The 25,225-nt window shown below is 28.5% G+C and overlaps 1 protein-coding gene across 1 annotated transcript; it reads left to right on the top strand.

Moving 5' to 3' along the window:
• Positions 1 to 15,014: 15,014 nt before the first annotated feature.
• On the top strand, positions 15,015 to 22,247 carry LOC147806599 (TBC1 domain family member 30-like). The gene is made up of 3 exons (XM_087149456.1): positions 15,015 to 15,224; positions 17,742 to 17,920; positions 21,809 to 22,247. The coding sequence occupies exons 1-2, from the start codon at positions 15,059 to 15,061 to the stop codon at positions 17,813 to 17,815; spliced, it is 240 nt and encodes a 79-aa protein (XP_087005582.1). The 5' UTR covers positions 15,015 to 15,058; the 3' UTR covers positions 17,816 to 17,920; positions 21,809 to 22,247.
• The last annotated feature ends 2,978 nt before the right edge of the window (positions 22,248 to 25,225 follow it).

The raw sequence follows: 25,225 nt of genomic DNA, 5'->3' as shown, positions 1-25,225 counted from the left end.
TATTCACTGATGCTGCTCTTAACTCCCGAAGATTACTATGCTTAGCAAACCATGCTCGCTATTATGTTAAACCCGTTTTAAAAGTGTTTTAGCGTAAAATCGTAAGAACTTAATTCAATCAGCTACTTGCACTTTAAGAAGAAGACCTTTCATGCCCACACATGTGACCTATGACGTCAGCGAAGCAAAATGGTGTATTAAAGTTAAGTTTCTCCACACAAGTTAGAATGTTAATTAACGATAAGTATGTACTAGGCCGTATCGCACATTGAATTAGTTGAAATATAATTCTTACGCGTCTATTTTTCTTATTTAACTTAGATTTATTTGTTTATGTATTTTATTTTAACAGTGATATATATTTGTTTTGTATACTTGGCAACTTTGATGCATAATTAGTTTGTTTATGTTCCACATGCCTTTGTGCTAACTGTGTAACTATATATAGTGAAAGAATTGAAATTTTCCAGAAAGAATCGTTGTGAAAGAATTTAGAATGTTTCACTTAAGAGAATTGACAGGCTTGGCTTACTCGAAATAGAATGGAAAGAGAAGTTGCTATGTTAACCAAATAATGTCACCAACCAATCAGGATCGAGATATCCACACTACGTCACTTGCAGGTATTCCATTATTAAAATCTTTAAAACTGATTCCTTTTTTAAAAAAAATTAAAATGTTTAATCAAATTATTAGTTATTGAAATGTAAAAAAATCACAAATTGAAATAAGCAACATGCAACAGAAAAACTTTCAGAAGCGAAACATTAATTATGCTTTTTAAAAACTACTATGAAAGATTCACAACTTTGCTAACAACACAATTATAAATTACAGAGCTTTGAGCTATCATTTATAAAGCTGTCAAATGACTTAACTATTAAGAAGTTAAATTGAAATAATGGCATGAAATAGAAAAAACTTGCTAAAACTAAACATTTATTATTAAAAAAAAAAAAAAAGCAAGACTAATACTCATTTTTTAATACACAAAATTATTGTTATGGAACTTAAATAAGTATAATTAAAACGCAATATGGAACACTTGGTTGATATGAACTATTCTAAGGTTCTTTGCACCTTACAGCTCTGTTAGTTCCAGCTTTTCGTTGCCTACGCGAGAAAAGAGCTTTCAAGTATTTTCATCAAAAAAATATTTAAACAAAATTTCATTTCGTTCAAAATGATTTTTTTTCGTTCGGAATTAATTCATTTCCTATCCTTCAAAACTCTAAATCTTTCATTTTATTGAAGATATCACATGACCTAAGCAGTTAAGTTATAAAATTACTCTGAGTAGGGGAGAGTGGGGTCAATTGTAACAGGGTACGATTGTAACAGAGCAAAAATTTCGAGTGTCGGGTTCCAGATTTGGTTCTTAGGTGGCGCACAAGATGTATTTAATAAATCTACATGTACACCCCTGCTGACAACCATTTTTATGTACTTTTGAAAGAGTTACATCACAAAAGATATTTTCACGCTACGTAAGTACTTTTTTTGGTATTAGAATATTATATTGTAACAAAGTAATTTTGTTTAAACAAATAAAAATTATTAATCGAATATATAAGTGGACACCTTAATTAACATTTCAATAAAAAAAATTAGTTTTCTTAATTAACTAGCATTTTTTTTTTAACAAATGAAACTGAAATAGCGTCTTGGGGACGACTGTAACAGCTGAAAATAAATAATCTTATGTTTACAAACCATTACTTAACTCTTTAAGAACCACCGATAGTTTCCTATGTCATTTATATTATGTTGCATTATATAATGTTGCATTTTTAATCCCTTAAAGTTAAAAGTTAAACCCTTTAGGTCTCTGCTCATTATTATTTTTACTCCTAAAATATCACTACTATTTTGATCAACAAAAAAATATATCACAACTATGATAATATGTATAATTAACTATGTTTTAGTTGAATTTATGAACTGTTACAATTGACCCCGCAAATGGGGACAATTGTAACAGGTGCACGACTGTCAAAAATTGTTAATAACTAATATAATAACATTTAAAATAAGGTATTTATTTTTTTTTCTAGTAGAGGATAGTCTACTTTACTCGTCTGTCAATTAATACTAATTATATATTGGATTTTTTGTAAGTTAAAAATAGTTAAGTAAAAAATGTTACAATTGACCCCACTCTCCCCTACTCCTAGAGAAATATAAAAAAAGGTAGGCAAGTAGGTATTTTATTAACGTCGCACTAGAGCTGCACAATGGGCTATTGGCGACGGTCTGGGAAACATCCCTGAGCATGATTCGAAGACATGCCATCGCAATTTTGATAGTCTGCAGAGGGGATGGCTCCTCTGCTTTGGTAGCCCGACGACCTGCACGCGAACTCTAGCAATTTACGATAGAACAATTTAACGAGGACCGATACCGCGCACTCGCGGTCCCTAAGCTGGCTGAGCAAAGTGGTCACCCACCCGCTTACTGACGGCAGTCAGTGATGCTTGACTTCGGTGTCCTATTGGGAACAGTGTCTTTACGATCAGTCCACTGCGGGATAAATACGAAAAATGAGTTACCACAGAAGTGTTCAGAAAAAAAAAGAAAAAATAATAATATAATAAGAATAAAGTAAGAAAAAAATGAGTACGATAGAAGTGTCCATATAATTTTGTTCAACCCCAGTAGGTCAGTGTCTTATCACGGACCGTAAGGTTAGTCATTTGTACTATTGGGCTTAATTTTTACATTTACAAAAATGTGGCATTAAAATTTACTGTGATCATTCAGAAACTCTCAACAATGAAAAATATTTTGTGCCTAAGCCTAATTAACACTAAAAGTTGCCGTTGTGGTTAATTTGATCGTTTTTTTGCCATTTCGTTATGATATTCTATTCCTACTATTAGTTCACACTCTCCCTATTATCTCGTTCAAATGTTCAATCGTTCATAAAATACTTTTTATTCATACACTCAAGTTAAAATACATTTTTTTGAACTTGTAGTCGATGACACTTGATGTTAATACAGGTTTTTATAAATATTAATTCTTTCATTAAATAGGGATGAGCGAAAAACTAAATGAAATTTTCTGATTAATTAAGCGTTAGTCTGTGGGGATTTAATTATCGACTATGTCAACCTTCATCTATCAAAAGGTAACTCTTGATGGATTCAAGTTAACGTGTCTTATATACTAGTGAATTGGTATTTAATATTTATAGTGGTAGTTACGCCACATTACTCCCCTTCCAGAATTTTATCTGTGATAGAATTCGATGAACAATTACCACTAGTTGATTAATGCTGTTTATTTATTAACTTCAATTTTTGCTCATTATATTTTTTTAAATTTTTTTTCTTCCAAGCATTTCGCTCGTTATTTTTTTTAATTTTTTTTATATAGCTTTTCGCTATTTTTTCCCATCATTTTTTTATAGCTTTTCGCTATTATTATTTTTTTTTAGCATTTCGCTCATTATTATTTATTAACCGGGAGACTTTATTAACTTCACCGGATTTCTTTTATTTTATTTTTTTTTTTAATTTATTTATTTATTTATTTTTTTTTTTTTTAGAACACTCATTTTTTATTATTATTTTTTGATCTGTTGCCATTCGCAACTCTCATAAAAATAATATGAATAGACATGTGACATATGATGTTCCTACGTCCGGGTCACCAATGTGATTTGTGTGATGTGTGCGCCACAAGTCATTGTTTTAAATGTTGCTATAAGCGATTGAGTTTCTCTCATATTTTAAAGATAACATCAGTGATACTTTTAAACTTATAGCTCTATTTGAACAAAATAGTTCATTGCGCTCATTTAAATATTTAATTATTTAACATTTGCTGTATCAGATAAATTCAATAAAAAACACTACGTGGTAGCACGTGTGGTCCATGTTACCAAATTTATACTTTTAGAGTTGTCTGATACAACGCGCTCCTTTTTTTTTTTTTTTTTTTTTTTTTTTTTTTTTTTTTTTAAATTCTTACTATTAGTTTCACACTCACCCTATACATATTTATGTATCTTTTTTAAATTTACAATTGGGTATACTATAGCCTACATCACTGGTTGTGTTATTCCTACTAAATTTAACCCATGAACGGCATTTACTACGAGCCTAACTTCAAGCCACAAATAAACAAACGAAGTGTTTGATCGTTTAAATAGCTGCTCGCCAGATTTTATTGCATTATAAAGAAAAGTAATTGATATTCGAATTTTGATTAATAATTGATTTATGTGGATAGTGGCATTTATGTGGATAGTGGCATAGAATTTAGCATTGCATCATGGTAAATGTTATTCCTACTAAGTGGAAGTAGTTGTGTTTTTTTTATATTATACCCAATTGTTAATAAAATACTTTTTATTGATCCATTCAAGCTTAAATACATTTTTTTTAAACTTGATGTTTATACAGCTTTTACAAATATTAATTCATTAATTAAATTTGATGAATTTAATGAATTAATTTTAGTTTTAGATGGAGAAATTTTTTTTAATTATTTAATAAAAAGTGACTAAAATAAAATTTTTCTGTGTTAACCTAAGAAGGAATTGTCTTTAAATTATTTATTTATTTATATTACTTGCTTTTGAAGATACACCTTATCTTTTAAGCTCACATTTTTCGACTTTTCCTAAATTGATTTTACTATATCAAAATTTCATGCCTTTCTGATGATTAGTAAAATAGATAATTATGAAACTATCTAAAACAACCAAACCTAAAATAAAAGCGTTCATTTTTGAAGTTTTATGTCTGTTTTTGATTTTGCATAACTGCAAACATTTGGAAGATGAATTGTTGAACAGAAATTAGGATCCACCGTGCAGTTTTCGTGAAATTATAGAATAGTATCTTATATTATACGGAAGTAGCTCAGCTTATACTAAGCTACTATTGAGTTCCTATTGAATCATAATTTCGTTATTTCTTCTGAAAGAAACCATGTACATGCTGATTGACAAGCAGTTATATTTGTTATAATCCTGGAGAAGATAGTATTGTTTGGGAACAGTTATAATGAAAAGATATTAAATGACGTTCAAGCCACATAACTTTAATTTCAGCTGATATAAAGTCCCAAAAATTACTTTTTTAATCGATATTTTTGTTTGTGTAAATTGATTTAGATTATAAAGTTTGGCAACCAATAAATAAATAAAAAGGATTTCTGCGCTAACTACTATATAGAATAAAAGACTAAATGTTTAGAGGTCAAAAATTAATGCAACAGAAATAAAGATCATTCCGGAGAATTGTGCAGATTTGGTAAATGTTTTTAAATTTCAGTATCAAAAAGACGGGACCGAAAAGAAAAGTTAAAAGAAAAACACTCGGGTTCAGTTAAAAGAAAACATTGTGGCTATGATATTTAAGAAATTTCCAATCCAACCGAAAGAGCTGGGGTGGCTCAGGTCACAGAGTCTTCGCCTTACAATGAGGTGAACCGGGCTCGAATCCCAGCGATGGTTGATCGATGTGAATTCCGCAGGTTCTTCTGAGCTTTCTCTCATTGTAAAAAAAATGCGGGTTAGTTCCATCAAAAAGTCCTCCATGAAGGCAAATTTCTCCCAATACTTGATCCAGGAGTTCCCTTGTCTTCTGGACTTTGTTCAAAATTACAAGGAGTTTAACATCAGTAGTCGTAAACCCGAAATTGGGTGGGCTGTTCAACTACGGCTATTACTTATAGCTGCATCTGAGGGGGTCATTTTGCAGACACTTCAATGATTATTATTTTTTTTTTTTTTTACAATTATTTGATTCGAAAGAGAACTTTTTAAGTAATATGAAGTCAAAGGATAAGTGTCAATGTTTTTAAAAACTCATAATAAGTATGCTAAAAAATATTTAAAAAAAATTTTTAAATTTTTTTTTTGATTTTCCCTTGCAGTCAGGCTGACCGTGTGAGGTTTCCGTGGTTTTTCTCACCATGTAATGCAAATGCGGGTTATTTCCACCAAAAAGTCCTCCACGAAGTCAAATTTCTCCCAATATTTGATCCAGGAGTACCCTTGACTTCCTGGATTGGTTTCAAAATTACAAGACAACGGAATTAAATATTAATAGTCATAAATCCTAAATTAGGTCGACTGTTCAATGATGGTTATAAAAAAAATCCAACCGAAATCGGTCTCTTAAATTTGTGATTTGTAGCACTTAAAGTCGGTGGTTAAAATTTTCGATCCCGATTCGATATATAAGGAAAGTTCCATACAATTCCAAGAAAGTGTTAATATTAAAAGCAATTGCCATTTTCAAATTATATAGTTCTGTTTAATATATTCATTTAGTTTTGTGTACAATAAAAGTAAAAGACATTTCATTGAAAACAAAATTTTGTATAATGTGAACCATTAAAACCGAGTCCTCCCAAGTCAAAATTCCTGATGGTCCCATTAAAACATTTTGACGGTTTATGTTTTCAGTGCGATTCATGATGGTCCAACATCATTCGATGGTCACCATCATCCAACATTTTCCATTACATGCTTATGGTTTTTAATATGCCAACAAACTACTTAATGCTACTTTAATGCTATGATGGTTAACCATCAAGAGAAGTTTGATTCTCCTGAACCAACAATCTATGATGATCCGTGATGGTCCATGACGGTTTAATAGGAATTCTTTTTGGTTCTCAGGTATATACCATCAAAAAAATTTATTTTTTTCTTATATTGGACCCTCATAAATTAGTCCGAATTACTACATTGGGATGATGGTGGTTCATGATCGTTCTAACATTTGATTTCTAAGAAACTATGATGGAAATTTCTGATGGTTCAAAATGAACGAACCATCAAAACAAGCTGCTATTCTTATGTTGAACCATCATAAATCAGTCCAAATTCCTACATTGAGGTGATGATTACCTATGTTGGTTATCATCAAAAATATAATGGTTCATGGATAATGGATGTAATTCATGGATAATGGCATATAATGGATATATTGATTGTAACCATCAAGATTATGTTGGTCTATCAATGGAAAACCATCAAAAATTTTGACTTTAGCTAGCACGTGAAGATACGATTATTAGATCAAAATTTATTCAGGCTGTTTCAATGTTATTTTTTTCAAATCTTATTTATTTGTTTTTGCAATGTATTTATCATTACCTCATACATTTACACTCGCATGGGCGCCGTAGCTAGTGGAGAAGGTGACTATATGCCCCCTCGATGGACGTGTATACCAGTGTAGCCAATTTACGATTTATTGCAGAAAAAAATTTAAAGAATAAATGAAAATTTTATTCAAGATTTCCATTTTATCCAACTAATCCCGATCTCTCACCTACCTACTTTAGGCACGCATTAAATTATTTTATTTTATTTCATAACCGTCATTGAACTGCCGACCCAATTTTGGGTTACGACTGCTAACGTTCAACTCCGTAGCCCTGTAATTTTGAACCAACCCAGAAGGCAGGGAAACTAATGGATTAGTAAACCCAGAGGTATTGATTTGTTATTGGAACATGGAGGACTTTGCGTCTCGACAGATTTAACGTGCATCAGTCACTATTTACTACGCGGGGAGTTTCAGCTCAGTGGGGATCGAACCCACGGACTCTTGGACATGGGTCCAGTGCCCTACCAACCCCCCGCAATATTTCAAACAAATGAAAGTTTTAACAAATCATCATCTGTTTAAATTCATCTAAGTAAAAAACAAGAATGAAGGAAAAAATGTATAATGCGTAGATTTAGCAGATATTAAAACATTTTTCTTCTTATGTGTGAAATTTAGATAAGTAATCTGATTGAGTATTTCGTCTCCTTCAAATATTAGACTCTGCGACGCCCATGCATTTATGCAAAGGACTCGTGTAAAAAATATATATTTAGGAAAATATTGCAATTTAAATTATTAGCACATTTCTTTAATTAACTTAATAAATCTTGTTTCAGAATTTATAAATTAAAAGTTATCTTATTAACACAAGAAAGACTGAAACTTAGTATATTGCCCAAAAGCAGTCAAAGTACCCAAAAGCAGTCTGGGTTGTGAAAGAATTATCAATGTGTAAAGAAATTTGTTTGAAAATTAATTTATAATATTATTTACAGTTATATAACAAGTTATTAGTAAATATTAACAATAAAAAATTGTTTATCTTGTACAAAAAGTCACAAAATTCTAAGAAACTGTGTTATTATATGCATCATTGTTTTTCTAATTGAAATTAAAAAAACACTTCCTTGGGCAATCTAGTGTTAATAATTAATTTATTTATCTCGAATTTTTAGTAGTTTCAACGATTTAACTAAGTTCGATTTAATATGTTCAATTTGTGAATTATTAATAATTTAAATAATTGCCATAATATGCATAAGAGCATTATTTTTTTTTAAGTATCGAAATAATTTCTATAAGATCAAAATTAATTTCTAAATCTACGAGACTTAACCAAAAGACCAAATATTTTTTCGATTCCAAAACACCACAGGCCGGATGTAGGATTTGGAAGAGATTTCGTAGTTGTAGTTATAAAAATTTTTTTTTATCCGAAATTAAAATTAACTTTCGTGCAATTGGAAGTACTTATAGGAAAAATCGATCATAAATGTTCGTATATTGAAAATGACATTAAACTAGAAAACAGATAGCATTCCTTCCCCATATGTCACTCATCGACGTGATTGGGTGTATTTAAGACGCCCTTTGCTTTCATTGGTTGTTCGGTTATTGAAGGGAGGAGCTAAAGCGCAACAGGATTTTGAGGAAATGGGAGGTACATTTAGTAATTGTTGGAAAGATGTGATTGAGATTAATGAAAATGTTTGTGTTTGTTTTCGAGTTTTGGATAACTCCTATTTTCTGAGAAATATAAATACGTAAGTTTTCCCATTGATATTTTTGATTTGTTATTCTGCTTGGATGACCGAAGAAGGGGAGGGGAAATCGTGACTTATGATTTAGTGCGAACATAATTTTGTCTGAAAATACTTTTGTGGTTGCAGTTTAAAATTAAAGGGTATGATAGGGGTAATTTTGGTACATATAATGGTGTTTTTCGAAACTAAAACGTTCGAATTAGTAATAAAAACAATGTTTTTAATGGTATTTTTCAATTTGTGAAAATTTGACTTAAAATTTTTTAATATGCTTGTTTATTTTCTTGTTTTTATTTTATTTTATTAAAAACGCTGATACTAATGATCCTTTTTTTAAAATACGGTCCCTGGCCAAACTATTAGACGCACTATAAGATTCTATGTAAAATCTTAATTATCAAGTGATACTATACAGCTTTATTGTTCTGACGCGACTGAAACCGGTTTGCACTTGCTTACGTTGGTAAACCAATTGGTTAAATTAGACGATATAAAATATAAATTAGACGATTGAATAAATTGGACGATATATTACGTAAATATAGAATATTTATTTTATCAGGTATTATATTATTATATTGTAATAATTAGATCAAATTATTAAACGCACTGTAGTGTTTTAATAATTCCATGTTTTGCACGAGTTTATAGGCAATACTTTAATAGTTAAACATACATGTAATGGGTTTTTATTCCGGATATTTCTTATATACTTCCTATTTGTGTTTATTTTTAAAGCATTGCATAACAACGTTTGCCATCATTTGATACACGAAAGAAAACAAGTACAAACCGGTTTTAGGTAGCGCAAAAATAATAAAGCTGTATAGTTATCACCTGATAATTAAGATTTTACATAGAATCTTATTATTTGGCCAGAGACTGCATGTTTATCTAAGATAAAACTTATCATTTAGTAATCAAAACATAATATTTTTAATGGTATTTTTATATTTTTGCGATTTGATCTAAAAAATATTTTTAATGTGCTCGTTTATATTTTTTCTTTCTTTCTTTTTTTTTTAAATAAAAAAGCTGATACTAATTTTTCTTTTTTTTTAAATAGTAAGAAAATTATGCTTTATTTTCCCCCAATAAAACTAGATTGGACTTAGTTTTCATCTTTCTTCTTAATTATTAGTTGTCTTAGTTTTCTTCTCATTTTTTTTTCTTTGAAATTAAAGGGTATTATAGTGGTAATTTGGGTACATATAGTGGTGCTTTTCTAAGCTAAAACTTTCCAGTTAGTAATCAAAACATAATATATATATATATATATATATATATATATATATATATATATATACATATATATATATATATATATATGTATATATATATATATATATATATATATATATATATATATATATATATATATATATATATATATATATATATATATATATATATATATATATATATATATATATACAAATAAATAGGTAAGTTTAAAAATATTGAGAAAGTGTCTGGCCGGCGGAAGCTAAAGCTGATATGATATCAGGTTGTTATAGGACACCCCACGTATACATAGCAATCATAAATGGTGTGAATTAATCTTTCTTATTGTATATAACTGTAGAATGAAAACTATCCTTCTTTCTTGCAGTTGTGGTTGAGTCTTGCTGAAAGACATTTAGAAGGTAAAACTGCTCTTTTAGAGAAAGCATTTTCTGTTTGCTTAGGTGAGAAATGTGATCCAGATGAAAGTGAACTTGGAACTCAAATAATTAAGGTACTTTCTGAATCATTTAAAAATATTTCATTCTTTTTTCAGATTATCTTCGAAGAAGGTCATTTTAAAACCTAGTCATGTATATATTTTTTACTTTGTTCAATATTGGTTACTTTGCTTAATTTGCTTGATCAGCCTGTAAAGGGACTGAGGGCGCATATTATCGATAGTCAATTGTGCAGCTCTAGTGTGATGTAAATAAAGTAATTATGCTACATATTGCATGGTGCATGGCGTTTTTAAAAAGTGCTTAAAGGTGCTTATTTTCCATTTTTTTTAAAAGCCCTTAAAGGTGCTTTTTTCATTGGGTGTTTTTAAGAAGTGCTTAATTTTCCCTTTTCGAAAATGATATTTTTTTTCCTTGCCATGTCGATTTTTGCTGCGTATTATGCAACAACCTGCTTTTGACAATGTTCTATTCAGCTTTTTCACAATTTATTCAACAATCTATTTTGACGTATCATTGGTCAATGGCGTATTAACGCTCGAATCATTTTACATGTTTGATGAAATACTTGCGAGTCGGCATGTGTGTCCACTGAGCTGGTTTCAGTGAGATTGTGCACTCTCTTGTGCAACTCGGCTGTATTTTGCAAGATATTCGCAATTTCAGACTTCATTTTCCACCCTCTGATATTAAACCGAAAAATCTCTCCATTTTATCATGGCTAATATAATCAAGGAAAGAGTTCTTTGTCAGATACTAGTAATTTTATCTTGATCATGTAAAATCTTTGAAAATTATTTTGCATTTTGTCAATGTATATAGTGCTTAAAAATATTTTTGATTCTTAAAAAGTACTTAAAAGGTGCCATTTTTGTCAAAAGGTTTGGCTATGCACCCTGTATTGGTTTGATTTTGTTGATTTAAATGACTAAAATGAAAATATTTGCATTTTTTTCCCTACGAAATACTTTTTTTTTCAGTTTAAACTTATAGCTGTACAATTTTTAAAATAAATCTGGTTTCATAATTTTAATTTTCTTTTCAACCTATTTAATTGCATCGTCCATTTAATATTATATTTAAGAGTTTAAATTTTAACAATAGTTTTATTGCTTTTGTCAGAAAATATCTCATATGGTGCAGTTTAGCCCTTTAATTATTTAGGTTTTTACACCTTTTTTTTTCTTAACTTTTCCAGTTAAGATTAAGAATTCTAAAAACTGAAGGTTAGTTTTACACTACATTTTATTCTTCTAAATTAAATATTCGTTTGCCGATTATTAAGTTAGAAATTAAATTAAATCCAACAAACTTTATTTTATCAATTGAACACCAAGTGCACATGTATTAGACAGAAAAACAGAGTATTCAGTGTTTCTGCTAAGCTTTGAAAACTCTGAGTTCTTTCGACTCAAAACTTCTAAATTTCTTGGTTCTTTATTACTAAAAGTGGGTACTTATTTAAAACAATACACATATCTACTTTAAAAATATGCATAAAAAATAAATATTTTAAGTAGGATAACTATGTGGTAGGTTAATTGATTCAGTAAGAATTAAAACCAAAATTTCTATATCAATACAACTCAGTTATTTTAATTTTCTCCTTCTGTTTCTAACACAGAAAAAAAAGCTGCATTTAATTTTAACTACATACGATACACTATATATATTTAAATTTTTCGTGATGGAGATTTACAGATTCTGGAAACGAATTATAAAATGTTTTTTTTTGCATCCCTTTACCATTTTTGGCTTATTTGATGTGGATAAGTGAAATTGCTTATATAAGTACTTTTTAAAAACATTTTTCATATTAAAATTTCATTTCAGGATCTTCATCAAACTGGTTGCAATTCATTTAGTGGTGAAGTAGCTCAGCAAAACCAAACTCATTTGAAACGTGTTCTCCTAGCGTATGCAAAATGGAATCCTAGCGTAGGTTATTGTCAAGGTTTTATTTAATATGCTAGCAGCTATTATTCTAGAAGTTGTTGAATGGAAAGAAGAGGATGCTCTTTTAGTTAGTTCTCCTTTTATTGTGCATTAAAATAAATTCTGTAAATTTCTTGTTTAATTTAAATAACATCTGATATCCATGTTTTTAAAAATAGAATTTAATGTTGAATTTTTTTTTTAAATTTTAAGTGCAAAGTAAATTTTATGTATTGTATTGTAATTATTATCAAACCTTGTTTTCGTAAAATTGGTAATTATTATCAAACCTTGTTTTCGTGACCATCCTGGTAAGTTGACTACCTAATCTAAATAGATCTCCATTATTCAGTACTGAATTTATTGTTTATAATTAAAAGAAGTAAGATCTTTATTACCAGACCATTTGTCTATATGTTGACTTCTGAAAATATAACACTTATTTAAAAGTGTTCTTAAATGCTCTTCTAAATCTTTAAGTTAATTCCAAAGAAAAGAATACTTTTTCAGGAATATTATTTTTTGTAATTACAGAGTCCTCCCATGGTGAAAAAGTCTCTGTAAAGGTCTTAAATTTAAGTATGGTTTTAGGGGCTCCTAAAAAGGCTTTATTTTTCTCTCAAAAGCTTCAAAGGATCCTAATTTTAAAGACTTAAACTGTATTTTTATGAAACTTAAACAGTGATTCAAGTAAAATTAAAAAGTTTTAGATGTTAAAAAATCAGTTTATCTAGATATTCAATATCCCAAACTTTTTTTAAGACCTATTTAAAACTTTTTATGATTTTTTTGTTGAACCAGAGCTTATGATCTTTATTTAGAAGCAATCAGTATCTCTCTAAGCATCTTTAGAAGGGCGGCTAGCCCTGCTTACCCTCTGATTCCGATAAGTGTGCCCTCTTTTCCCTTTACGTAAAAATAAGCTGCCATTCCTTAAAAACACTGCTTTTTAATTCATATTCCATTTAAAAAAAGATTAATTTACTGTTTAAATTATAATTGCACCCAGCTAAAATTACCTGTGTTTAAAGGTTTAATTCTGATTTCTAGTTATTACTAATATTCACTTTGTTAGAAATATTCTCAACTGTTTAAATGTTTACAAGTATCTCTTTTTTTCGAGTTAATAAAATTTTTGAAGTGATTTTAAATTTCAAAATTATTTTTTAAATAAAACACTTCTTTTATTTTATTTTTAAAAGCTCCTTTAAATGTTAATTTCTCATAATTTTCAGTTTAAATTATAGAAAAAAGCTTTCAAGTTGTTTATGAATTATATTTATGAACTACACATTTTTTTCTTATTTTGATAATAAGTGAGAATTACTTTTAAACATACACATTAAATAGAAAAAAGAGGTTATTTAAATTTTTTTGAAGAATTGTTGTTAAAATTCAGTTATTGCATAATGTTTTACATTTTGATTCATTTCTGGTGTTAAGGGAGTTCCTTTCCTGAGAGGAAGTGCTTTTTTTATTCCTAAGGAGAAGTTTGAAGCAATCCTTTTTAAAAACTCTTTCGTAAGAGAAACATATATTTTTATGTTCTAAATCAAATCAGTAAAATCTTGTTCCTTATAAATTAGGGTGACTTAATTCTTTATTTCTACACTTATAATTCCTATATGCTTAATTTTTATAAACTGTGTTATTAACTAATAAGGAAAAAAGAAAGGTTAAGTTTAAACAAGCCAAGTTCCTTCCAGTTTGCACCAACCTTCAATCTTTTAAAAATTCTCTTAGGTTAATCTTTTACTTAAATCACAAATTATCAGTTCTTCATTTATTTTTGACCAATTGTTGTGAGATTGTATTTTTGTAGGATCATGTGGTATGAGTGTTTTCCCTAGATTCAAATTTTTTGTTATGCAATATTAAAATTTTTATTTTTAAAGATAACAACACTTCCAAGAAATTTTTATCGTGCACATTTTAAAATGTATAAAAATTGATCAATATTAATTTTAAATCCATTTATTGATAACAATAGAAGTCAGATTCTGGCTATTTGGTTTTTTCCTGTGACTTTTATGGAGTTATGTACTTTAATTTTTGTGAAGTTTTAATTGAGGTTTCTGCAGTGCACACCCAAAGGGGTGGATGTTATAACCCCCCTGAAACAATCAGCATGTTGCGTTCTGTTGAATAAGGACAATTTTTTAATTTATTTCCCTAGTTTTTTTGTGTTTTGTATATGATTTGTGTATTTTGCTATTTAAGCAAATTCTTACTGCAATTTAGCGGTAAAAAAGTTAGTACCTTGTTCCAATTCTAATTTTATTCTTCTTCCCCCCCCCCCCCAAAGAATCCCCCTGATTACATCTTCCTCTGTTCCTTCTAAAGTATCTTTTTCTTCAAGAGCCTTTTTGAAATGTTCTCTTCATCTCCTTAGTATTTCAGTATTATCATTAATACGTTCTCCGCTTTTGTCATGATATGTGTGAGTTCTTTGAAAGAACTCTTTTCTAGCATTGTTCACTACCTTGTAGAGAGAGTTCTTTGAAGAAAATTCTTTGGCTCTTTGTTATAAAATTTACCCTGGACTTAAAATAAATGTGGAGAGTGTTATTTATTTTTACCAAATCTATTTCAGGTTATGATATTTCTTATTGAAGAAGTATTTCCGGAAAGTTATTTTGCTAATCATTTTCGTGGTTTATCTGTTGACATGGCTGTCTTTAGAGACCTCCTATGCCTACGCCTGTCTAGCTTATCTGCTCATCTAGACAGACTGCAGTCAAATACACAGGATTCATGCACAGGTTTGTTTTATTTACAATCCATCTAAATTCATTCTGAGGGCCGGGATAGCCTGGTCGGTAGGGCGCTGGGCCCATATCCAAGAGGTCGTGGGTTCGATCCTCGCCGGCAGAAGACTCCCCGTGTAGTAAATGGTGACTGATGCACGTTAAATCTGTCGAGTCTCAAAGTCCTCCATGTTCCCACAACAAATCAATACCTCCGGGGGTACTAATCCAGGAGTTTCCTTGTCTTCTGGATTGGTTCAAAATTACAAGGCTACGGAGTTGAACTTAAGTAGTCGTAAACCCATGAAATTGGGTCGGCTGTTCAACGACGGTTATAAAAAAAAAATAAAAAAAAAAATTCATTCTGAACATTTGAATAAATAGAGTGCCATACTCTTCAGTACAATGACCCAATCTTAAAGTCCTGTTTGCTATTCCATAGGTGCAAGGATATTTTTATTTTCAATAGAAAATCCAATCTGATTCCAAATCCAACATTCTAATAAAGTGGCCAAAGTTTAATTTAATTCTTTTTATTACATTCCTAAAAAAACAGCAGTTAAATAATTTTGAATGTAAAACAAGGATACTGCCATTAACAGTGAGTCATTCAAAAAAGCAATTTAATACTACTGGTATCCCGGCGTATAAGTCGGACTTTTTTTTTTATTAGGAGGTAGCGACTTTCTGCTATGTCTGTTATGTAAGTTGATCACTGAAAAAGCCAAACAGGAAAATTTCTAAAGTTAAAAAAAATTATAAAGTAATAATTAAGATGAAGTAGAATCCGTTGCAGATCTCTGTAACAACACATTGTTGAATCTGATACTGATGATATTCTGCAATCTTTAAATGTGTAGTTTTATGGTATGTTTTAAAAGGTTTTCATATTTTTTGAAATGTTCTTCTATTAGTTATCTTAACTTTTCTTATTCTTAATTTTTTATGAACGTAATAAAAAAAAAATTTATACAAAAAAACTTAATATGTAAAAAATATGCCGAGAGAAAATACAAAATTAATATTGAAAATTGCAAATAACATATTAAAAATTATTTTTGGATAGGGTCAACTGAGACAAAGTTATTCATGTCTGTCTCATTGTTTTTACTACATCAAATTCTCATGATCAATGAATGTTCAGCTTTTTTACAGGTGTATAAGTTGACCCCTAAGTTTTGCAACATTATGGTGTTTAAAAAGTTGACTATGGATGTGTGATATTGTAACAAGAACAATTAAATATTAAAGATAAAATTGAAGCGAAGGTTTTTCTATATTCACTTGTTAAAAAAATATTCTTTTTTCTATTTCTTTTTTTAATTTGATATTAAAAAAACTCTTACTTAATGTTTATTTTTCTGATTATTGTTTATTTGTCTGCTAAGTACGTGATGATTACTTTTCAGACAAATGATGTGAGGAATTTTATATGAAGAAACTTTAGATGAACATGAATCAGAACAGCATAAACTACAATTCCGTTAATTTCTTTCTTTTAAAATAAAAAAGTTTTTTTTAATAATATCATATGCAAATTAAACCACTCCCTTTCTTTTTTTATATCTTTATTGGCTTTAGTATATGCATATATTTTTCTCCTTTTGGGTAATGCTAAATTATGTTTGCATAAAATTCAAATAAACTTAAACGTGAAGTCTTTGTGTATAACTTTATTTTATTTAATATTTTCAAATTGTGCCAAATATATGATTCAGTATGCTAAACTTTTACAAGAATAATCTTTGCTGGATTTCATCGAAGTCACAGACATATTTGTATTTTCGAAGATAATGCTACAGATTTCAAGTCATAAAATTCAATATACTACAATGGCTGGGACTTCTATTCTTATTTAAAAATACATTTAGTAATCCTTTAGGAAAGCGGGATTTAAGAAAAAGCGGCTTAACTCAACGGACTTTCATTTAGTAAATAATCAGATGAAAATTTGCTGTAAATGGCAAAAACTACAGCCTTAGCCTGTATAACCTTGAACAAGAAGTGTTACAGATTGACTTTATTTTGTAAGTTCTGCTATTGGGTTACACTTAACATCTTGAATTCCCTTCAAATAATAAAAAGCAATTAATTATTTTTTGCCTTACATTACTAACTAATATCTTATCATTCTTTTATGCAATTTTTAACTGAATTAGTTTAACAAGGACATAAAAACAGCAAAATAATTCCATGCTGCTACTAGTAAGCTAATTTTTAATTGCATAATCATATACATTTAAATATCTATGCATTTGGTTTCCAAAAGTAATGTAATTGAAGATTTAATAATATTAAAAACCTTTTAAACTTGATAATTATCCAATAATTTAAAAAAAAAATCTCTTTTATCCAATGTTCTCCTTAATCTGCGAAGAAGCATCCTGCCTTTTTTATTACTAGTTAAAACTCTCTTTTACCTGACACTTTACTTCTAAAAATAGGTTATTTGTATTTATTTTTAAAAAGTTTCTTGTTTAAATTCTAAAATGTGTGCAAAATTTATTTCAATAAATGTAAAATATATTTTAGGTGATGATGATATTTTAGGACATATTTATGTGAGCCTCCACTTACCAATGTCTTTACAATGCAATGGTTTCTGACCTTATTTACAACCTGCCTTCCAAAAGATACTGTACTGCGAGTCTGGGATTTGATTTTCCTCGAAGGCAATGAAGTACTATTGAGAGACGCTCTGGATTAGCTGAGTAAGGGTTCAAAGTTTTATTTTTATTATTCTTAAACCTCTGTTGAGGCGATGTAAGAAATCACCACTTTCATTGTTAGTTTTATTGCTTAATATGTTAGTTTTTTTAATATGTAGATTTATTTCTTAATATATGTCAGACCAGTCTTGACATACACTTCTGAGGCTTGAACAATGACAACACTGGAGAAAAATATTATCCCAATATTTGAGAGAAAGATTTTGCAGAGTATACTTGGTGGTGTAAATGAAAATGGTGAAGTCTGATTTTCTTGCAATTTCTGAAAAGAATTGGAGATAAATCAAAAGTCGTTATGAAGAAATCTTCATAGGAAGGCATTGGCCCACATTGAACTGTCTGGCCAACTATGATGATGATGATTTAAATAAATTATACAATGGATTATCTATTTTTCTACAAGCTATCCTATTATTCTATAAGTTATACTACTATTCTATAAGTTATTCTATTCTATGCGTATTATTTTATGATTCTTTACTATTTTATGTGAAGATTATAATTCTTTTATGAATTTTTTATAGCTTTCATTTGTTTAAACAGCATGTTTTAAATATTCAGAGTAAAAAAGTGTTAATTTATTATGACTTTAACCCAGTGGTGAGTTTTTGGTTTGGTGAGGAAAGCACACCTTTTAAAAAGATTAGTAGTTAAACTTGCATTTCAGAAATGGTATAAATTGTATCATAAGAATGAATTAAATACAATGAAACGTTTATATAATATTTTGTGCTAATTCTATATTACTTATAGCTTCAAACACATTTAATTTTAGAATAATTTAAATAAGACAAGTGTAATAATTCAAGACAATAATTTTAATAAGACAAGTCTATTACACTTTCTTATAGTGTTATTGAAATCAGTAGTGAGATTGCTTGTTGATATCTGTCTAATTTTACTCTTGTTAAACGGTCTTCAAGCCAATAAATCTTTGCTTGCAAATGTATGTAGATCCAAGTATAGAAAATGTTTTACTAGCAAATTTTTTCATACGTAGAAATTTTTTATCTTGTAAAATTTTTCAATTGTCAACTAGTGTCACACCATTAAACAAATCTTTCACAGTGTGTTCTGACTTCATATTAAGAAGTTCAAACTAAAGTTTCTCAGGTGCTATGTTTCCTAATCAAGGTGAATTCTTTTAATTGTTTTGGCATGCCTCAAAAAAAAAACTTTCCATAGGCCGCTGTTTACTCAAATATTTATACTACATCTCTGCTTTTAAGCATCATAGGAAATTGTTGCAAGTTCAGTTTCATTTATTCATTTGACAAATATAAGAAAACTCAGCGGCACAGCAGCCCATAGAGGGCCATGGCCTACTGTGCCCATCTTAGTTTTCTTGACCTTGGGCTCTGGGGTGCAGGAGCAGATGTTCCGGTCAGGTGATCAGCTGAACGCAGAACCCCCAGTGTTTAGTTCCCAAGCATGCTTGGTACTCATTTATCGACCCACTGAAGGGATGAAAGGTTGGGCCAACCTTGCCCGGCCCGAGGATCGAACCCAGGACCTGCGGCATGGGAGTGCAAGGCGCTACCACTCAGTCACCGGGCATCAAAGATTACATTGCCTCTGTAAAAATTTGTAAAACTAAATCTGATAATACAAATAAAGATTATGTTAATTTTGTATTGTATACAAATAAAGCTGAAATATTGTTAAAAGACCAAAAATTATGTCACTTATACACACATTTGATGGTTTAGAAGAGTTAATAAAAAGTGGCGGTGGCTAAGAGGGTGGAGTGCTCATCTCACAATGAGGTAACCCTGTTGTGAATCTCAGCGATGGCTGGATATTACAAATTCTGCGCACAGCTCATTCAAACCTGTAGATGTAAAATACTTGGGAAGTACCCAAAATTTATAAATAAATGGGTATTTATCAATTTTATTTCAAATTCAATGGTTATCTGTTTCTTTAAAATTTTACAAAATTATGTATATTTAAAGCATAATTAAGATTTGCTTACATTTTCAATAGTTAATTCTTTATTCATGAAGAAAAATTCATTCAATTTAGCATGTTAATTAGTAAAATTGTCCTTTTTTCAGTTTTCTTTTTTTGGGAGCAGTTATGGTTTAAATCTCATAAAATTCACATTTCTAATCTTAATTCTCAAGATTGGTGGTTTTAAAAGTAACAGCTAAAGGAGAAAACTTTTGCCACAAATATATTTTTGAAGTGCGAAAGTGTATTCAAGTGTTAAGTAATTTACTTTAATAAATTTATCATACAATACTTATCCTGAATATGAATATGAAGTATATACAGTATACTGTCGATATCTCAAAAACCTTGTTATGTCGAGTTTCTCTCAAAAGAGAAAATGAATTTTTTCAGAAAAATCACAATGTAAGTTTGTTGTAAATCAATTCCTTTCTATTTAATGCATAATTATTTTTGTCTTACTTTTAAAAATAAAATTGTAATTATTGTGTTCAGATTTATAGTCAACTATTGTTACATACACAATTATTAGTAGTTATTCTTTTGTTTCATCACTCTACTTTTTAGAGTAATGTTTTGGAATATATTTTTCTACTTTTTACAGCATATTTAGTTCTGAACTTGTTATCTCGAATACTCATTATCTCGAAACATTTTTAGCGTCCATTCAATTTTGGGATATCAAGAGTATACTGTATAAGTTCAAAATCTAGAGAAAACATGGAAGAAATTACAGAACAATGAAAAAAGGGGTGGAAAGAAAAATAATTACAAAAATAAAAAACAAACCTTTTTATTATTATTATTATTTTTCTTCCCCCCTTTTTTTCATTGTTCTGTAATTTTATCCATGTTTACTCTACATTTTGAACTTACTTTATGAGTTCTATTTACTTGCAGCTTATGCACAATAAATAAAACTCATTGTTTTTCTTAATTTTCTTCATGTTTTCCTTTTTGTATTTATTTTTTATGCAATATATATATACTCAGTAAAACCTCGCTACAACAATACTTTTGAAACCAAATAAATATGTTGTTGTAGAGGGGTATATTGGTGTTATATCGAGGCCCTACATACTTTGGGGATACAATAAGATTTTTTTTTAAATTTTAATGTTATATATGTGTATTAATTACAAATTTATATAATAATTTGCAGACAGGTTAATTATGGTTAAATATTAAAAACAATTGAGATAAAATAAGATCGGAAACATAGTTGAAAACTGTTTTTATTGAAAATAATCCGATATTTTTGTTTGTTTATTCATTTTTCTGACTGTTAAGTCAACCAACAAAGTATACATTTAGTTCAAAGCACAAAAATGATTTTCGTTTGCGAATGGGGCTCCTCCCACCCTCTTCAGAAAAAAATTCTCTTTCAGGTGTTAATGTGATGCTTGGGGTCATTTGTGACTCATGATCAGCTTTTAACATGATGGAAATTAAATCAGATAGGAATGTTACATCTGTGACTTCTTAAGAGATGAGGAAGGCGATTCCAGGAATGGAATTTTTGGGGGTGGTCAGCAATTAGTCTTCTCTTGTCAGAAAAGATGGAAAAAACGGCAAAAGATTATAAAATAAGATTTTTTACAATAATTGAAAACCAATGATAAATGGAGAAAAAAAAGTTGAAATTTGGAAAAAAAATCGTTTTACAGAGGTTTGTTGCTTCAAAGAATATCGTAATATTGAGAGGAGCATGACATTAATTTATATACAAACTCATTGGGACCACGAAATATTATCGTGATGAAGAGAGTGGTTTTTGTATTGGATATCATAATAGTGAGAGTTCACTGTATATATATATATAGCATTGAATAGATTAAATAGTATAATTTACATTTGAATTGTACATTTTTTGTTGTATTGCCTTTAAGATAAGAAATAGTCAATGTGTCATTTTAGGTGGTATAACATCTTCTCAGATTCTTCTTGCTAGACTTCTTGTTTTGATTATCTACCCATCTGAAGATCGAGAAAGAGGAATGCAGATACTCAAGTTCATAAAAGTAGTAGTTCCTGCAATTACCGTATATTCCGGCGTATAACGCGCACTTTTAATACAAAAAATAACATTGGAATTTACGGGTGCGCGGTATACCCCGAAAATAAAAAATTATAGATTAAAAAAATTTAAATTTGGAAAAATATTTTTATTTTAAAGAAATAACATACCTATATACTTTATTGATTTTCGTTATTACATAAATAGTTCATTATATTCGTCTTCCGTTATTTCTTCAGGCACGTCATCACAATCTGTTTCGTCTTCATCATCTGTGTTACCCTCATCCATGAATAAACAGTCATCTTCTGATCCGTCCAGATTATTTGAAATGCTGCATTTTTTAAGGATTTTCTAACCATCTCAGGCTTAATTTCACCCCATGCTTTTAATATCCACTCGCACACTGTTTCCAAACTTGCATGACGCATATATCCTCCTTTCTTAAAGGTTTTCTCGCCCTCCAACATCCAAGTGTTCCACTGTTTTTTTAAATTGCCTTTAAAAGCAGAATTCCAATGGCTGAAACTGTTTTATAAGCTTTTCTATTCACATGTTTTTATTTTTCAAAGTTTGATTCAGTTTTTCCAGTTGATTAAGTTTTTTTAGTTGATTAAGTTTTTCTAGTTGATTAAGTTTTTCTAGTTGATTAAGTTCTTTTAAGTTTTTTCAGTTGATTAAGTTTTTTCAGTTGATTAAGTTTTTTTAGTTGATTAAGTTTTTTCAGTTGATTAAGTCTTTTCAGTTGGTTAAGCTTTTTTAGTTGATTAAGTTTTTCTAGTTGATTAAGTTTTTTAAGTTGATTAAGTTTTTCTAGTTGATTAAGTTTTTTTAGTTGATTACGTTTTTTTAGTTGATTAAGTTTTTTTATTTGATTAAGTTCTTTTAGTTGATTTAGTTGATTAAGTTTTGTTAGTTGATTAAGTTTTTTAAGTTGATTAAGTTTTTTTAGTTGATTAAGTTTTTTTAGTTGATTAAGTTTTTCTAGTTGATTAAGTTTCTTTAGTTGATTAAGTTTTTCTAGTTGATTAAGTTTTTTTAGTTGATTAAGTTTTTTAAGTTGATTAAGTTTTTCTAGTTGATTAAGTTTTTTAAGTTGATTTAGTTGATTAAGTTTTTTTAGTTGATTAAGTTTTTTAAGTTGATTAAGTTTTTCTAGTTGATTAAGTTTTTTCAGCTGATTAAGTTTTTTCAGTTGATTAAGTTTTTCTAGTTGATTAAATTTTTCTAGTTGATTAAGTTTCTTTAGTTGGTTAAGTTTTTCTAGTTGATTAAGTTTTTCTAGTTAAGTTTTTCTAGTTGATTAAGTTTTTCCAGTTGATTAAGTTTTTTTAGTTAATTAAGTTTTTTAAGTTGATTTAGTTGATTAAGTTTTGTTAGTTGATTAAGTTTTTTAAGTTGATTAAGTTTTTCTAGTTGATTGAGTTTTTTTAGTTGATTAAGCTTTTTTAGTTGATTAAGTTTTTCTAGTTGAGTAAGTTTTTCTAGTTGATTAAGCTTTTTTAGTTGATTAAGTTTTTCTAGTTGAGTAAGTTTTTCTAGTTGATTAAGTTTTTCTAGTTGATTAAGTTTTTTTAGTTGTTTAAGTTTTTTCAGTTGATTAAGTTTTTTCAGTTGATTAAGTTTTTTTAGTTGATTAAGTTTTTCCAGTTGATTAAGTTTTTTTATTTGATTAAGTTCTTTTAGTTAATTAAGTTTTTTTAGTTGATTTAGTTGATTAAGTTTTTCTAGTTGATTAAGTTTTTTTAGTTGATAAAGTTTTTTCAGTTGATTAAGTTTTTAACTAAGGAAAAAAATTCGTGTAGTTTCCTCTATGTCTTGTAATCTTGACTGTGTTTTTTCATGTAAAGGGAAAATTGATTGTAGTATAAAGTTATAATTTTGTACAGCCATCTACTATTACGCTTAACGATAAAAAATCCTGTTCTTTTCATAAAAATCTCGAAATCGCTTTGAGTCTCCTCTTGCATAAGGGAGAAAAAAAACAAATGACTCTTGCTGTGCGAAAAATGAGAAAAAATTCTCCAAGTGTCCACGTATGACATTTACTGCAGATTTTGTTTATTTTGGACGAATTTTGAATTTCTAAAAACTGTTTTATAAGCTTTTCTATTCACATGTTTTTATTTTTCAAAGTTTGATTAAGTTTTTCCAGTTGATTAAGTTTTTTTAGTTGATTAAGTTTTTTTAGTTGATTAAGTTTTTTAATTGATTTAGTTTTTCCAGTTGATTAAGTTTTTATAGTAGATTAAGTTTTTCTAGTTGAGTAAGTTTTTCTAGTTGATTAAGTTTTTTAAGCTGATTAAGTTTTTCTAGTTGATTAACTTTTTTTAGTTGATTAAGTTTTTTTAGTTGATTAAGTTTTTCTAGTTGATAAGTTTTTTTAGTAGATTAAGTTTTTCTGGTTGATTAAGTTTTTTTAGTTGATTAAGTTTTTTTAGTTGATTAAGTTTTTTTAGTTGATTAAGTTTTTCTAGTTGATTAAGTTGATTAAGTTTTGTTAGTTGATTAAGTTTTTCTAGTTGATTAAGTTTTTCTAGTTGATTAAGTTTTTTTAGTTGATTAAGTTTTTCTAGTTGATTAAGTTTTTGTTAGTTGATTAAGTTTTTTAAGTTGATTAAGTTTTTCTAGTTGATTAAGTTTTTTCAGTTGATTAAGTTTTTTCAGTTGATTAAGTTTGTCTAGTTGATTAAGTTTTTCTAGTTGATTAAGTTTTTTTAGTTGATTAAGTTTTTCTAGTTGATTAAGTTGTTTTAGTTGATTAAGTTTTTCTAGTTGATTAAGTTTTTCTGGTTGATTAAGTTTTTTTAGTTGATTAAGTTTTTCTAGTTGATTAAGTTTTTCTAGTTGTTTAAGTTTTTCTAGTTGATTAACTTTTTTTAGTTGATCAAGTTTTTTTAGTTGATTAAGTTTTTTTATTTGATTAAGTTCTTTTAGTTGATTTAGTTGATTAAGTTTTGTTAGTTGATTAAGTTTTTTAAGTTGATTAAGTTTTTTTAGTTAAGTTTTTTTAGTTGATTAAGTTTTTCTAGTTGATTAAGTTTTTTTAGTTGATTAAGTTTTTTAAGTTGATTAAGTTTTTCTAGTTGATTAAGTTTTTCTAGTTGAATAAGTTTTTTTAGTTGATTAAGTTTTTTTGGTTGATTAAGTTTTTCTAGTTGATTAAGTTTTTCTAGTTAAGTTTTTCTAGTTGATTAAGTTTTTCCAGTTGATTAAGTTTTTTTAGTTAATTAAGTTTTTTAAGTTGATTTAGTTGATTAAGTTTTGTTAGTTGATTAAGTTTTTTAAGTTGATTAAGTTTTTCTAGTTGATTGAGT

Source organism: Parasteatoda tepidariorum, chromosome 8 (assembly GCF_982258835.1).
Source record: "Parasteatoda tepidariorum strain Cologne lab strain chromosome 8, Ptep-v5.0, whole genome shotgun sequence".
Lineage (NCBI taxonomy): Eukaryota > Metazoa > Arthropoda > Arachnida > Araneae > Theridiidae > Parasteatoda > Parasteatoda tepidariorum.
The sequence above is the reverse complement of the archived record's forward strand: the minus strand, read 5'-3'. Positions and strand labels throughout refer to the sequence as shown.